General features: G+C 38.5%; 1 protein-coding gene across 5 annotated transcripts in view; it reads left to right on the top strand.

Annotated features, from left to right (window-relative positions):
- Kn (EBF transcription factor knot) overlaps positions 1–17,737 on the top strand; it is a 77,719-nt gene that overhangs the window by 53,319 nt on the left and 6,663 nt on the right. For all 5 annotated transcript variants that reach the window (XR_014438278.1, XR_014438283.1, XM_083096321.1 and 2 more), the window contains exons 7-8: positions 14,194–14,275; positions 16,124–16,256. Coding sequence is in view for 3 of the 5 variants with exons in the window: in XM_083096321.1 (XP_082952447.1) it covers positions 14,194–14,275; positions 16,124–16,256 (215 nt within the window). In the remaining 2 variants the exon portion in view is untranslated. The remainder of the gene's footprint in view (positions 1–14,193; positions 14,276–16,123; positions 16,257–17,737) is intronic.

Below are 17,737 nucleotides of genomic sequence, written 5' to 3'. Positions count from 1 at the left end.
TCATGCCACTCCTTGTGCGAGGTTTACACACAAAGCTCTTGTGAATAAAGAAAGCATGTGTCCGCTACTAAGCCAATTGTATTGCGCGAATCTCTGAGAAATTTTACGTTAACGTATACGATTATAATTGTTGCATATTTGTAATTTTTTTCAAATTTTCTTTCTTTCCTAAATTTTCTCAGGTAAATATTAGCTGCAGTCATTTGGTTGAAAAGTACATAAATCTGTTAGTGCAAATTGATTTATGAATTGAAAGTTTTCAGTTTGAAACTTTTAAAATTAATACAGATATATCAGCTGTTTCAATATTAAAAGAGATACAGCAATACACTCATATTTAATTTAGAGTCTTTTTGAATTATAAGTCTTCAATTATTTATTCTTTTATTGGCAATTATCAATGAAGAAACATAGCCAATGTTAATAACTAATACGAAACAACGCTGATTAAGGTACAGGTTGCAGAAAATCTTGAAAATCCTTTCAAATGATGGCAATAAGCGCACTAAAATCGTACTGCGAAACACGTCTAGTCAGCATTAGCGGGCCAGTCCGCAACTACCGGTAATTGTGCTAGCGCACTTCCTTCAGCGTCCTTTCCTTCGCGGTTTCCCGCATCTCGATTTTCTACTCGCTACCCATCTCGTTCTCTCTCTCCTCCCTACGTGAAAAGAAGTCATCAATATAGCGACGGCTTTTCGTTCCTGGCCATCGAAAGGGACAAAACTTTGCCCACGGATGGGCGGGGTCACGTCTAATCCCCAGAGTCAAAATGGTAGTCTCCGGAGACCCCCCGCTTCCTTCGAGGGAACGGTGGAAGTTTCGTCGCACTAGCTCCAGGTTAGGCCGGACCGAGGGTGGTTGCGGACGATACTTTCGCAGTCGCGTAACGTATTACCGAACGAGGAGGACACTCGACGAATTTCGGTAGCCCGGCTCTCGCGCGGAGGGTCGCGGAACAAGGGGATGTGCGAGGGTTCGCGAGGGACGCGCCCCGCGTACCCTTCGGATCCTCCCTCGAGAAAACGAAGAAGAGCGAGGAAGACCCTCCGCGTGGCTTTCTTTCCCTTTTCTTTTCGACGACCGCACGCGTGTCAATACCTCTACGACCCGTTACACGCGCACAGATACTATACCCGGTGATGGCTTTCGATTTTTGTCCGCTCGACAAGAACGCACGTGTCTACGCATCACGCTCCTCATCGCCATAGACCAGAGAACGGGATATCGGTGTATGGTCCAGAGAGTGAATTCTTCGTTAAATAATATATGACGTTTGCGCGTACACGTATTATACTATACGTAAAATATTGTATATAATATAATATTGTATATAAGATATATAATATTATTTATTTATATAAAATATATAAAAGATATATCAGATATAAATCATAGATTAAATAATAAATAATAAAGATATAAATCAGAGAAATCGTCACAACAAATTAAATGAAAAAACCAAGAGGAATAAAAATATGAAAAATTAAGTAATGTTAAAATAATATTAAATAGAATAAAGATATAAATCAGAGAATTCGTCACAACAAATTAAATGAAAAAACCAAGAGGAATAAAAATATGAAAAATTAAGTAATGTTAAAATAATATTAAATAAATTGGCACACTTTAAAACATTGATTGTTAAATATAACATTCTTAAACATCGTTGCTATCAAAAGATGCGAATGCGTGACTCGGCATTCCAATGCAAACGGCGAAAACTACATAAGTGATTTAGATATATAGACATTTTTCGCGAAGACCATAGGTCTATAACTTTCTCGACGGCCGTAAAACGTCAAGCATGAGACGGTCGCGCGTGGGAAACGCGGAAGCACGCGTCGGGCAACCCCCAGCGAGGCCATTCGATTATTTAAAAAGTCGCGTCGCATGGAAAGCCGGGAACAAGATACAGGTACAAAGCTCGAATAACGCGCTTCAAGATTCACTTTCATTTTCCGCTCCAGTATGCGAAGCTCGATATTTGGCGCGTATATGTGGTGGAGCAAGAAATCCTCGGGGTAAGCTGAAAAAAATGGAGATTGTAAGTTGCTCGGGTAATTCTCGGCCTAGACGGAGAGCGAGAGAAAGGAGCGGACGGATAGTCCTTTTGTACAAGGGTGATAGGCAGGCAAGAGGATTTCGCGATCACGAAAGAGCACGCGGAGGGAGACAGAGCCGCTTGTACAAGGCGTGGAATTTCATATAAACTTGGAGGAACTCTCCCTTCCTTCCAAGCGTTTCACTTTACCCCGCGACTGTATTTATCCGGCCCGTTTTGTTCGCAATTTAATCACTACGCCGCATTTTCTTATTATCACTCAACCAAGTTTCGCGTTACGGTGCGTAATTCCATTTTGGCTATGACCCGGAATAAACATTAACGGTCTCCGTGCACTGTTTCCAAACGAGATACATAAGTAACAGAGCTTTATCATTCGTATTCTACACATTAATAGGAATTAAATGTTATAATTTAATTTCAATTCTATTGATTCGAAATATTAACCGATTACACCTCAATAATTTTTCCCATATGCGTGATCTATATTTCGATTCGACAATTTTTTTGAAACAAAATCTCATCGTCCAAAATCGTCTGTGCAACTCCCTTCACCTGTTCGGCCATTCTGCTTTCGTGACCCATGATAGTGCACGAGCGAGACAAGGAGATGCTTGAAGAAAAGAGGGAAGGAAACGGAAAATAGAGGAAGAGACGAGGAAAGACCGTCGAGGATGGTGACTTCGGGAAAGAGACAGCGAATCCCACGGGACTATCGACTGCCGAGTCCCGTGGGGCAAGTCGATACTCCAGGGACACCCCCGTCCTCCTCCTTCGAAGGTCTACCCTCTTTCTCCTCATCTCCTCGTCACCTCTTTCTACCAGCATTCGAGTTCTAAACACTCGGCGCAAGCGCAAGACAGCGCGACGTCCTCGACATTGGCTTCGCTCTTTATACTTTGTCTCGACGTGAACATACAGCCTACACACATACACATATATATATATATATTATATATAAGATGTCAGGTTGCCTATTTTTTCTTATACATAAACTCCTTAATCAATTTGAAATAAATTTTTGCTTAATAAAAATATACTAAATGAAAACTTGTACACAAATTACAAACTATCCAAAGATTAAGAGATTACAAATTAAAATTTCAACACAACAGAAGTAATCAAATTTTATTTTCTCCTTGGATTTTATTAAAATTTTAAGCTATAAAGTGTTAAATAATAAAAATATAAAACGTTTAACCAAAATTCTATGTAAGATAAGTTCAACCTCAAATATTAATAAGTCGATAAAAAGAAAATGTGTGTGTATGAAAAGGTATAAGATATTTTGTATATATAAACATATACTTTCTAAAAAGAAATAAGTCTCTTGTGAGAAGGAGCTTTCATGTAATTCCCAATCAGTAATCGGATAAAAGAGTTTTACTTCAGGTTTCACAACCGCATCTTTTAAAATATTTTAGAAACATAAAGAATATATGAAAAATACATATAATATTATAGGAAAATGCGTTGAATACGCAAGATCAAAATCATTTATTTTATTCATTATTCGATCATATCAACTCTTTTCTAAACAGAAGTGTACCCGTATTTCTTTCTCCATCTTCAAGATGTTCAACGTTACGCAAGTTGAAGTAAAACGGCACGCATAAAAGTGGAAATGCATCCTCTTGCAAGACGCTCGCAAGGAGAGCGAGACGACGGAATTATACGCAAAGCACTTTCACCGACTGACGCGTAGACCCACGGTTGGGTTACATGCGGCACGATGAGCGGTAACGGTGTGGCGGTCGGGTTGTCAGCACCAGTAAGTTATTTAGCGGTTGAGGTCGTAGCAGTCGGCAGCGCTGTCTAATTGTAACGACACCTTTGGGACCGGTATCACTCCCCGTATACCCGCCAAACCACCCACTTTCCACCCTCATGATCGTTGAAGCGCTCAGGCGACCGCCCGCCCGTCCTCTCTCGTCTACTCACTCTCCCTCTCTCTCTCTTTCTCTCTGCATCCGTTCCCTCGTGTCGGAAACCCTCAGACGCCGTAAACCAAAAATACGACGACACTTTGTCGAAGCGTTCGCGTCTCGTCCGTCTTGACTTCTTTTCTAAAAAGGAAGCACGGTGATAGCAAAGAGTCGTTAGTCAAGCGCGCGTCGCGTCCGCGACTAAAGCCTTTAAGTCTCGGATATACTGATATCGTCTTCGTGGTTTAAGGTCGTTTAATCTCGCGACACATCGCGTTGAGTTTCGTAGTTAAGTAGGAAACACTCTTGCAGAAAGTATTAAGTATCATTTTTCTTCCGATTCATCTTTTTCGATCTCGACGTCAACGTGAATTATTCACTCACAGGTTCGCCACGTGACATTTATATGAAACTGTTCTGTATATATGGTTGCTCGATAGAATGTTTCAATATATATTAAATGTCATATTTGACGCATCAAACGAGAAATTTCAGTCATTTGTTCACATATAACGCACGTATATATCGGATACATTTAGTATAGAAAGAGAGGACGCAAAGATTTGTATTTCGAGAAAAATATATAGTAATATTATCATCTAAATTCCATTCAGATTTGAAATCTATTTTAGAAAAAAGGAAAGATAGATATCAACAATTTTACGTATATATTGCACGCAAGTAAAGAATACTGCAAGCAAAATTGGACCTGCCTTCCTAGAGCTGTTTCTGCATTTTATAAAAATAGGAAATTTGTAAAAAATATATTTGAAAAATTTTGGATATTGAATATTTATTTATAAAAATTACTAATATCTTTTAATCTCATTGTAGAATAATTTTCGAGATACGTGGTATAATGAGAACGGAATACGTGAGAGGTATCGTGGCTTGTCGCCTCGTAATCGCACGACTCGAAAACCAGGTCTGTCTCATAAACTTTCGTGCAAGCATGAACGTTTGCTTTATTGCCGGAGCTTCTGATATCGCGGCGGTTGGTAGCAACATCGGTAGAAAGGCAGGCAGGCAGCATTATCTTCTCAGTGAGGGTGAGAGAGGGCGAATGCCCTCCCCATGAGATCACCATGGCAACCCCTACACGGCCTGCCACGGCGTCGTGTCCTGCGTGCTTCCATGTCCTGCCAGCATGGCGACTGCTAACCTTCTAAAGTCCTCAAGTAAAGAACGATAATTCGCGTCTTTCCTGTCATCAACTTGCATCAACAATCAGTGCACTTTTATTCACAAGCTGGTAAGATAATTATTAGCAATTGTCGGCATATATTTTGTCAAAAAATATTTCGAGGAATTATATGTGAATATATGTGAACGTGGAAATATATGTGTATTTATACCTTTATAATCTTATATACAAGATAATTTATATGAAATGTGTGAAAGTAGAAATTTAATAAAGTTGTCAAATTTAAACTTGAATATTGGAATATTGTGAATAAATTTAAACTATTAATTTTGTCTAAAGAAAACATAAATCTTACAAGTTACTTTTTAATAAGTAGAGAAGAAAAATAATTTACTTACTTTTGCATGTAATTAAAAAAATATTTGTGGAGATTTTTTTAGATCAATAGATGCTTCTTTTCTATATTCACAAATTTATTAGGGTGACGATTCTCCATTGCAAAAGTAATTAGCTTCGCTTGCCAAGTCCACTCGTTCAGCGATTCTTTATACCGGCGTTCATCGGCATGGAGGAGCGTCCATAGGGAGAAATTAAAAACGTGGCCCCGGGCGGAATTAAGACATATTTTTTAATAAAGCCCGATAGAGATCACGCTCATTGAGGTGACTTTTTTTCTCCCGGTAAGTGCGAATCCACCAAGGTAATTACGTTAACCGAAAAATTTTTTGCGGGATTATGAAAGAGTGCTCTAACATAGAAAAAAAATCAAAGTAAAATTTATATAAAGCTCTAAACGCGTTTTATACAATAAAATATAGCGTTTCGCTTCTATTAGAAAATATTGTTATATATATAAATGCAATAGATGAAATAATACTCACAAGAATTGCAAGTTATGTGAGTAATATATAGAATTTATGAAAATATATATATATAAAATTTACGAAAATATAAACATATAATATCGAAAAAAGAAACTTTTCAATAATGGTCGAAATAAGAATAAAAGTTAGCAGACGAATGAGAGATTTCGCCGAGTTTTGAAGTAAGTGCACTTCTCAAAGCACGTTGCAGATCTCGTGGGAGGGGATGGACGCTCCCTCAGTAAGCCTGTTAAGGAAGGATTCGCGAGTTTCCTCAAAGGAGCCGCGAATATTAAAATCACATTTTAGCTCCCCTAGTTTGACAACAAACTCCACGAACGGGCAACGAGATTAACCGGGATTAAGCGAGCTTTCGTTGACAAACTTACGGTGTGTTATTACCGTGTACACTGACACGTGTCACTCTAAACTGTCTGCACACGACAAATTCTCACGATGTCGCAAAAGTCGATCACGTGTATATTGTTTTTCAATTAATGAGAATTAATATTGTACAATATTGTCGAGTTTCAAATTACTGTCTACAAATTATCAATTTATAGAGAATACACTAACTTTGCTCACAACTATCGAATTATCGTATATAAAATTTTATTCCTCGTTGATTAAAACGCCGATTAATTAATTTATCCCTGTTACTATGTTTTATAAAACATAATAATTAAAGTGTAATAATAATTAAAAAATTTATATTTATTATTCCATGTGCAAAACATTGACACCTTTAAAGTAGAGAAGCGACTATACAAAAAGTCGCACTGTATTCTTCCTCTGTGAACGAGGAGATAAATATGTACGCCTTCCACGTTTTTCCAACATATCATGCAGCAGGATGTTGTGATACGCGTGTTGCCTCTCTGTCTCCAGCAGCCACATGATGTACGAGAGCATGCGCGACTTACGGTCGTTTTTGTCGATATTCGACAGCGGTAACTTGAGAGACTTTTAACCGCCCCTACTGCGTTTTCAGAGGGTTCCGTGTATCTAAATGCAGGCATTAATAAATCGCGCGTACATTCGTACACCGGCGTGAGAATCGTCGTCGGCGTTAAGTTAGTTTACGCGGTTGGACGTTCTAATGTATTTATGGAAATGGCCCGCTCCTTGTCCAAGCGCTGTATGCCCAAGGCATAGAGAGATAATTCAGCAATTTTCGCAATTCGCACGTCATACGTATGATATTTCGGGTATCTGCGCCAGACACGCTGGAAATTCAACACGATCGCGCTAGAAATAACCTTGAAGCTGTCCCAGACTTTCGTGGCAAAAATAATATTTGAATTAACTCATGCGTATGCGCTCGTGACGATTTTTATAAATTTACTTTTATTAGATTAATAAAACAGGCAAAAATTGACGTTGATATCATACGAGTTTAAATTTCGTAGATACAAAAGATGTGTAGCTCTCGCTATAAAAAGGTCCTATAATATTATTAAATAATATATATTTTAATGTCTTGAAAAAGTATATATTGGTTTTAATTTCTGCGCGAGAAGACGTAAAAGTATAACAAAGCATTTAACAAGTTACTTGTGGTAGTTATCGACAATTTAAAATAATTTTCAAATAATTCTCACTAATTTAAAATAATTCTTCACGACAATTTTAAGTAAATAAAAAATTGAATCGGTATATATAAGATCTTTTCTTCTGCTTATCTCGGATACGCGTGATTTATCCTTCCTTGGGCCGGTGCATAAGCACAGTCACGTTGTCGACATAAGCTAAGTCGGAGCTTACGCCAGTTAATAGCTACGACCAACTATGCGATACGTGGTAAATCGTCGGTTGATGTGCCGTACGTGCAAGGCAAATCTAGTTATGGTAGCCAGCCTCTCAAGCCGTCTTGTGGCTAATGTGATAGACTGCCATTAGGGGTATCTTGCTGTCGTGGCGAGGGTCGACTCTAACGTAGGGTTGGAGCGGGGTGGTGAGCGGCTACGTAAAGCGGGGGCTACGACAGAGTACGTTAGTTCGGGGCCGTGCTACCTAGTAAGACGTATTACTTAGATATGAATTATGCAGTGCCTCGGCAATACGCCCGCCGAATAGCCTTAGTTCCAACCGTCTTAGAACTTGAGCAAACGGTATCTTCTCTATCGGCAGGAATTTGGTTAAGGTACTCGTCTTTACACACGTAGTCGATCGTCTGATTTCCTTCCGTAAACACTATGACATCCATTCAGAGATAAGATACCCTCGAAACGCGGCTAAAGATAAATGCAATATTACATAATGTGATGTAATGTCATTGATTATCGGCTGTTATGGTTACAGCAGACATAATCAAAAATTATCAGATACATAAAACACTTGTCTATGTGTTTTCGCAATTAAAAAATGTAAAATATTACGCTTCTAGCAAGTGCATCGTGTAAAAATTATTCGCGATGTTTCAAAATAGATTTTACTTAATCGTATAAAACCATAAAACCATGAATATTAGCTTGTTCCTTGCGCATATTTGCGCATAAATTTATTCTATTGCCGATTCTTAAACGACTATTTACGCCGACATTCTGGTAAGAGGATGTTAAACAATGATGTCTCTCTTTCTACGGCACTAAACGTTTCATACGTCGTTGTATTTTCTCAGCTTTCCTGACCCGCTACTTCCTGCACAAATTAAATTTACCCATGTTTAATCGGTGCTCATTGTGAAAACATTCTATTTCATAGAACGTAATTCTCAAAATTTAATTATGTGCAATTAAGATTAATTGTTTTTTCATATTTAATTTTTTGAGTAAATTAATTTTCTGTCATCTTTTTAAATAAAAGCAAGGCTTTTTAGCTGGAAAATTGTTCATATGTATAACATTATCCAGTTTATAACATTATCGTCGTAATTACTGTTCCTCAAATCACGTCGAGCGATGAGTTAATCTCCTGTTACATAGGGTGCCTTTATTCTTGGAAAATGATTTCCTGTATTAACCGATAGTTACGCGCGATCCTTCTTAACCGTCTCTATAATACTTCCTGGGGAGGGAATCCGAAGGAACGAGTCGGTAGATGCTAGATGACAGCAGTGCAGAAAGGAAGAGGGTGGGATGCTGAGGAGGCAGTGGGCGTAATGGAGGCTAGTTAAACATTAAGCATCCCCTGATACCTTGCTAACCCCTTACTAACCCCGGTTAAGGTGTATGCAAGGTATACAGCTCTAGGTGGTTTCCTATACCTTACAGACCTTCGTACACATTCTTACTAATTGACGTCTTGCTCGTCTGCATTATGCACTCGTGATTACTCCCGAGTGTTCTCTTGCTTAAATATATCCGATCGGGAGTTATCGGTATTATAATAGTTGCTTTCAAATGTGAGCGTTCTAGTCTATTAAGGAAATATTCTTCTCTTTTTCAATGATTAATTGTTTGACATTTCGAAAGAAAAATGATATATTTTTATATTATTTATTTAATTAATTTTCCCATTATTCTTTAATAATTATTTTCTTAAATTTAAATAAAAATAACAATTGTGAAATAATATAGAGACTCTTTTGATCTTAAGACTAGAAATCAAAAGAATCGTAATGAGGCTATTCTTAGGCATTACTTGCAAAGACATAATATTAGCAGAATGGCCGGTGGCTCGCGCATTAGTATGTGATTAGCACACTATTAGACACGCCTATTCGGCAAGATTCTGCAGTATAAGCAGAATCTTTTTTATACGTAGTCTTTTTCTGATTACACGAATAAAGAATTCCGTACGGATTAGACGATTGCGAATAAGGAAACTTATCGGGAATAATTTCTGATCGTTTATGCAGCACGATATAAGAGAAATGGCAAAAGTATATAATGAAGAGAAGAAAAAAAGCGTTCCATCACGGGCCTCTTCGTTGAGTTTTCGCCACGTTATATCCTCTCTTTTATAGTGGCAAAGAAGAGGGGTGTACAACGAGAGAACTGAAAACATGATTAAAGATTCTCCGATGTGGGAGAAAATGGATTTCTGATACGCGTAATGCCACCCTATTTGGAACTATTACGCGTGAGTCCCCGGGTAAGCCCCCTATATCCATTCAGCCCCTGCTGGAAATATATTTACTAGATCAGAAGGTACTTACTTGCGACTTAGCACCCGCGCATGCCGTACCGGGTGGCATGTAAACAAGGAGAAGGGAGGACCTTCGTAATTCCCTCATTTTCTCTCAGATTATTCGCGCTAAATCCGCAAACCTTAATATATTAGAGTGACAGAAATTAAATTTTATATATATATACATATATATAAATTGATATATTACAAATATATATTTTTTGTAAATATATAGCCATGTTACTTAATATGTTTTAATTTACGTGAACAAAGATTTATATCGCTATTTTAAATACACAGTTTGTATTTTTCTCATACATCTATATATATTTTATCAATACATAAAATCGACAAGTCAACTGTCCCTATAAATCACGTTCGTCACGTCACGTAGAGCGTGAAAATTTTTTTGGTCGCCGCCAATGGTTTCCGCGGAGAAAAGAACATCGGCGTCGCGGCACGGCGAGAAAAATCGCTAATTGGTACATGGAAAATATAAACAAAACTGCCATGCGAATACCGATGATTTACTGCAAGGTTTGATTGAATTCATTCGACTCTGTTTACCCGCTTGCTGCTCGTACAACTCTCGCCCTTCGCGAGCCTCCGATGTTTAGCCTTTTTTTTCATTTATATCGTTGATTTTTTTCCTCACTCGCTCGTTCATCCGTTCCGACGTTGCAAAGTTACTCGTTGTAAAACTGGGAACAGCGAACGATACGAACGTTTCCTGCTACAACCCTCCCCTTTCGTGCCCGTTGCAACCCCCAACCTTCACTTCGCCGCCTACTGCTTCATTTTATTCTATTTGATCCGACGGAATGGAAAGAGATATGCGAGCTCCAAAGGTATGATTTTGCAATCGAATCGCCTCTGTATATTTTCCTCCGTGTCAATTCATTAACGAATGCGAACAACCGGAAGAATTCAAATGTGCCGATATAAAAACAATTTTAAATTATAACTATACGTTGATATATTAAAACAAAATAAAAATTAATTTTTTTCCATGCATAAATGATACATTAAATTATAACTTTATATTACTAAATATCATATATCTAGTTATTGATGCGCGTGAGTGAAACATGACGTAAATAAAGAATTATTGACAAAATTTTTTTTATGATGTATAGATTTGATAATGTATATATAGCTCATACTATTTAATATTAATCTAAATTTAAAGAAATGAATCTTATTTTTCTCATATGATATGTTAATGTAATTAATAAAATAAATTGTTTTATTAGAAAAATAATCGGAGAATATATATTATTCGTATATTTAGAATGTAAAAGGCATATAACTAATATTTACTAACTTGAACTAATATTTCAATGACGTAAAGTATATCTATCGGATATTTGAATGGCGATTCGGAATAAATTTTTCCGAGGAGGTTGACGCGAGCTCGCGAAGGTTGCCAACGGAAGAGAAAAATCTAATAGACTATCGGAATTGAATTTGATCCCCTGTAAGAAACTAGCCCTTCTTGCACGCGTTCACGTTACAACACCATCGATACTGCCGCCCCATCGAACTCGGAATGAAATCCAGTTCGCATTTGAATCAGTCGATAACGCAATCCATTAGCCCCTAACAGCCAATACTTCGAGGACGCGCGGAAGAAAACGACCTCCTCGTGTAAGGGAAAAAGAAAGAGGAATAAAGTAGTAGACGGCAGAGTCGCGACGGGAGTGTCGTAAATGATTAGTGTTGCCGATGAACGAATCCCATAAAAAAAAGGCGAAGATCTATAGCCCGCCTATCTTTCCATTGCCGATTCTGGCAAGCGCGCGCTCTTACTCCCTCTTCATAGAACTTCCTGCGTAAGTAGAGTCATTTTGTTAGCGTCAAATTCTGAAAGCGGATCGCCCGATTTCTTTACTGGAAGCGCCAAGCGCGGAATACTAGTCGGAATATTTCAATTACCTCTCTTTTTTCTCTCTCTTTTCATCCAGATATTTAATTTCTTCTTATTATTATATTCCTTTTAAAAATTCTTCCTTCTTTTTTCTTCGTTTAATTTATTTATTCCTCCATGTTTGACGTATTGCATTAAGTTAGAATGTTAAAATTAAACAAATTTATAATTTTTACCTTCTTATTTTAATTTTATATATAGTTTACACGAAACGGATCGAAATAAACACGACGTATAAATATTCTGCCGTTGGGGCGTTTTTTTTTTTTAAATAACGGTGATACACGATTTCAATATAGATACAAAGTGAAACGTTCTCGATTCGAAGGTGGTTACCGACTCGTTTCTGTTGTCGTCGACGTCGTTAAAGGGGCGGCTTCGCGTCGTTCTCGCAATAGCGTAGATGCAAGTACGGTCGATGGTATTCCTATCTGGAAACGACTAGAGGCAGCGTCGTCGGGCAACGCCTCAGGCACGACGAAGATATTGTGTTTAGAGCAAGATCCACGGCCACGATAAGCCAAGCTACAATGCTTTGAATACCCATCCAGCATCGCGATAACATCTTAACGTTCTCTAAGAGTAAACGAAATTAAATTCGCTCGACGTTGCGAAACGCGCGTGACATTAGCCCGAACTCTCGCGCAGATACTTGAGGTCCACGTTTTCGCTGGATGCGAAAATGCGTGTAACGCGAGATCGATACCTTTCTTTCTCTTTCTCTTTCCATATCAACGAATTCCCATTCCCTACATGCCGTCTCGCTCCTCATCCTTCCCTTCACTCAGTCGGCATTCCCTCGCGCCCCCGTAGCGGATGCATTTCGTTTCTACCTTTCACTTTTGAGCTTTATAGATTTTCCGATCAGCGAATTAGAGACTTTCGATGAAATCATCGCGGATATAGTAACAGAAATATCGTCTTGTTTCAAGTTTTCATAAACTATATACGTTATAAGAAAATAAATCTATATCAACATTTTTGAAAAAATTATTCAGTATCTTCTCTTACATTTCAGCCAGTCATGCATGTGATAAAACGAAAATCAAACTAAATAAAAATTAAATAAAAGTATTCACTATGTCAAGGAGTATCAATCGCGATCTTTTTCGCAAAATTTTTAGCATACATGCGTGAGAAACAAAAGCAAACGTGCAAAAAAGGTATGCGTTGCTTCAAGGTATGCGTTTGATTTTTCCATGAAGCCTCGGTTCCCATGGACGCACTCTTCAGGGGAAATGACAATGGCGTCCCACGGGAGAAAAAGCCTACCAGCCACGCAGAAAACTACCCCCCTCCCTCTTACCAGCATCGTCGTCGGCGTCGTCTCGGCCCTCCTGATTGTTTCCTACGCGTTTCCTTCGCTTTCTCGATCCTTCTCGGTCTGACGTTCAGCTACCTGATCTTTAAACTCTCCTTGTCTCTCAGTCAACCCCTTCCATTCTTATAGGCGCAAACGGGGATACTCCGCGTCTCAAAAAATTTCCTGAAATTCAATATCCCTGACGTTTTACATAATTCATGAAAATTGAGCCAGCGGCTTTTTGGCAGAGTCCCACACTCACACATCCTTGTATTATAAAAGTCTGTCTCACGTGATTTTTGCGCGTATAGTAAAAATATTTTCTAATATCTAACATATACCAATTTTTAACGTGTATACTTATTAACTGTGACGTTATTCTTTTTGCAAATAATTAATGATAAATAATATATTATGCATATAAATCAGTAATTAATATATTTCAATTTCTGATGTAATATTGAAATATATTCGTAATAATATTTCTAATAAAAATTACTGATCTTTTTTATGATCAAATAATTATAAAGTAGAAAATGTAAATTTGTAATTGCAAGTAATTTGTAATTGTAGTGGCAAATATTACATCGTATCTATTCAGAGAAATGTAACCAAGAAAATGTTTTTTGACATAGCAGTGGAACAATAAAGTAACCGCGTATTTCGTGCAGTATACGATGCCGCACGCAGGCCTAAAGGTCGAGAAGCACGTAGTCGGAGGTTTAATCTAGAGAAATGCTGAATAATAGAAGAGAGTGGAACGGGGCTCGCGATTGGCTTATACAATATTCAGTCTTGCTTTCCGTCCAAGTTCGCGTTCTAATTAAGTTCCCGGCGTTGAAGAGCGTTAAGCATCTTGTCAACCGTTTAACTCTGGTCCCCTCTGTGCTTGCAGATTCTTCCTCAAGTTCTTTCTCAAGTGTAACCAAAACTGCCTCAAGAACGCTGGCAATCCACGCGACATGAGACGTTTTCAGGTAAGAGACTTATTTATGCTCGCTTTCAATTTATTTTAAACATGAACTTGCAATTTTTTATATGTTTAATAAATGTGATTTTATTGACATATGTATGAAAAATTTTTTCATATGAAATTCTTATCTAAAATTTTCATTTTCTAAAAATAATAAAAATAAACGTACATCACTTAAGGATTAAATTTATTTGTTTGTTAAAACAATAGCAAAGAATTTTTCATTAATAAGCAGAGAAATATACAATCTGAACACAGGTAAAAGAATTTTTTCCGTTGATTCCAAACGCGATTTAAAGCTTTAATCGTTTCCGGCTTTCCACCCACTTAATTCAAAGACGCTCCAAATCGTGCCGCGATGCTGAAATGTACATTACGCGAGATACTTGTATCATTCAAGTCACGATCCGCGAAATTATGGGGGCGGACAGACAGAGACAAGAGTGCTGAAATTCCACCGCAACATCGAGTGACGTGTTCATCGAGCATTGTTTTTTGCTCAATTTCCATTGTTGCGTATTGTTGCGTAATATCATTATTATTATTTAATAGACAGATAAAAACGGTACTGATTAAACAATAATTTTGTCAATAAGTCGACTATGATAAAAATTAAGATTCCAAATAAACATAATTTTATTACAAAAGATTATTAAACTTTCGGTATCATTCCCGATTGACTCCCGCATTCGTCCAGCTTTTATTCTTTACGATGATTTCTCTCACTTAATGACAGCCGTATCTCTATTCCTGCCTTCAATTTTCACTAAAACAAAAGACAAAATTAAAAAATAAATTGCGAAAAATCATGATCCCGACAGTCCCTTCTTTCCCTGCGATCTCTCTCTATATTGTTCGACCCTTTTAGTTCTCTCCTTTTGTCGGCGCGACGACAAACTGAAATTAGAATACTCATCGCACTTTCGGATTTGCTTCAGAATTGCTTATTGCTCAAAGTTGCGAATTAAAATTTTAGTGCAGCCCTTACGAAAATTTCTCCCACCGCGGGATAGTAGAGTTATCGTCGCTTCACTCCAAGTTGGTGGTGGTGTTACTCGCCGAGTAATATCACTAGCGTGCGAGAAAGTTACAAAGTTGCGAAGGACAAAACTTTTGGGCGTTTTCCAGCCGCTCGCTCGATTTTATAAACGTTCATCCTGCTTCATCGCGAAAATCTTTTCAACACCACATGCGGAGAAGGGCATAAATGTTTAAGCGAACAATTTCCTCCAGGTTATTAAAGATTTCGTAAATAAAACTTTATGTTGCATTATATTTCTGCTAATTATATCTATAAAGAGATTTTATATGCGTAAATGTTTTAATACGATTGTATCCTATTATATCCTATATTTGCGCCATTATATCTATGTCGTATGTGCAAGTCACGAATTGCATGCCGTGATACTCGGTGCGGCAAATCGAGTTGTCTATGCTCGTTCACAAGAGATATGATGAACTTTGCCGAGTACATGATGCGCATGAGAGAAATGCAATATGATTCACGATAACGTCTATCGCTCAGCGTGTCTTCCTATATATATATACACTCTATTAAGTTAGGCATAAACGATACATTACACAAATTTTATAAGAGTATACATTTAAAAAAAAATTCTTAATCTCTGTTCAAAATTATGTTCCTATGAAAAATGTTCTTAAATATATATTCTCTGGGATTTTACGTTCAGTTAGTAATTTTTATAAAAATATTTACACAAGTATATACAATGTTAAACTTTGATAGTATTTAAATGGAATTATTTATTAATATATTATATACTATTCCATTTTCATATATTTCTACATTAATTTTATTATTTTATCTGCAAATTTCTATTTCGTTTAACAGGTGGTCATTTCTACACAAGTGGGAGTAGAGGGGCCATTACTAGCGGTCTCGGACAACATGTTTGTTCACAATAACAGCAAGCATGGACGCAGGGCGAAGCGTTTGGATCCCAGTGATCCTGGCGAATATAATAGTAAGTATAATCGATAAATACTATCAATTAATTAATATCGTTAAAGAGATAATATATGCGGAACAGGACATCGATAACGTCTGCATATTTAATCGCATACCTGCACGAGAATTTACACGATAATTCGATTCGTCCGTAAACACAATTGGCCCATCGTGCAATTTTTCGTTATTTAATTTTGCAGTTAACTGCTGCGTTCCCCGGCGATAAATGCAACCAGCCTTCGCCATGCTAACAAAGCACTCGCAGAAAGTATAATAATTAATTAATGGGGCGATAATTAAAAAGCCCAATGTGCATTAAACGCCCTCATTTATTTAAGGCATCGATTTTTCACGGCTAATATGATTCACGCGCGCGAGCGCTCAACCGTTTGCCAATCAAAATCGACTTTCCGAGCGATTCGCGTTCCAGGCATCGCAATTCGAATGCTCGCGGCGTGTTGTTTCCCTCATGCAGCGCGCCCTCCGGCGAGGGGGTGGGGTCAGTTTTCTTCGAGATCGGTATAACGACTCGGGAGCTGCGGCGGAACGGAATCGTAAGAGGGTGCAGGAGGGCGCGCCGGTAGAATGGGATATATGGAGTCATAGGGCAATTCAGCAAAGTTTGGCGTCGGCCGCGCATACAAACGGCTGATATCGCGCGGCCACCCCCTCGGCTGCTCGCTCCTCTCGCACAGGCTTCTCTTCTTCCTCCGTCTTTTCTTCCTATGCCAAGACAAGATGTAAATCAATGGGATGCGAGAAAACGAAGGATCCACGCTCCGTTCCGCGCTCCTTGTTCCTCGGCTTTATTTTCCCTTCCACTCTGCTCGCTCGAATTTCGCCCGAGTTCCTGTGTTTTCCCCTTCTTCTCGCCGCGGGTTCTCTTCTCCATCCGCCGCCGCGCCGGATTTCTTCTTTTTGCCTGGTTGGCTGCCGCGGAGCGCAAAGACACGAAAAGAAAGAGAGCGGAATTGGACCGCTTCTCTCATCTCGGTCTCTTCACCCCTCTCTCTCTCTCTCTCTAGTACTGTTTCTCCTTCCGTTCTCAGGCTCTTCTTCTCGCCGTGGTTGCCGCGGCGCGTTGGTTTGTGAATGCTAAGTTTAAGCTATCTCATGCCATCCACCCTGCGACGCCAATGAAGGTACCAACACATCCACTCTTTCCAAATCCTCCCCCCCCCATTCCCCCTCCCCCGCCCCCTCTTCCGCGAGATGTCCCACCCCAAACGCCGAAACGAGCATACCAATGAGGTAGCAGACGCGAGAGAAAGGGGAAGAATGCCGGTATCTCGTGGATTTTGCTGTCACTGTGAACGAATTCTCCTGGTTGCTGTACAAATCAAATCTTGATTGTCCATGAAATCTGAAACGCTTGTTTACGACCTATCTTCTTCGATGCGCCGTTTTATAACACGTTCTTTATTTGACAAAGTACTGTTGCAACTTCTTATTTTATGCTTCAGAATTTGCCTCTTTTTTCAGATTTGATTTACGACG

The sequence above is a fragment of the Camponotus vicinus genome, unplaced genomic scaffold, assembly GCF_025532165.1.
Source record: "Camponotus vicinus isolate PSW18456_S1 unplaced genomic scaffold, iyCamVici1.0 SCAF_1, whole genome shotgun sequence".
NCBI classification, from domain to species: domain Eukaryota; kingdom Metazoa; phylum Arthropoda; class Insecta; order Hymenoptera; family Formicidae; genus Camponotus; species Camponotus vicinus.
Note: the sequence above shows the minus strand (reverse complement) of the source record. Positions and strands in the feature narration are given on the sequence as shown.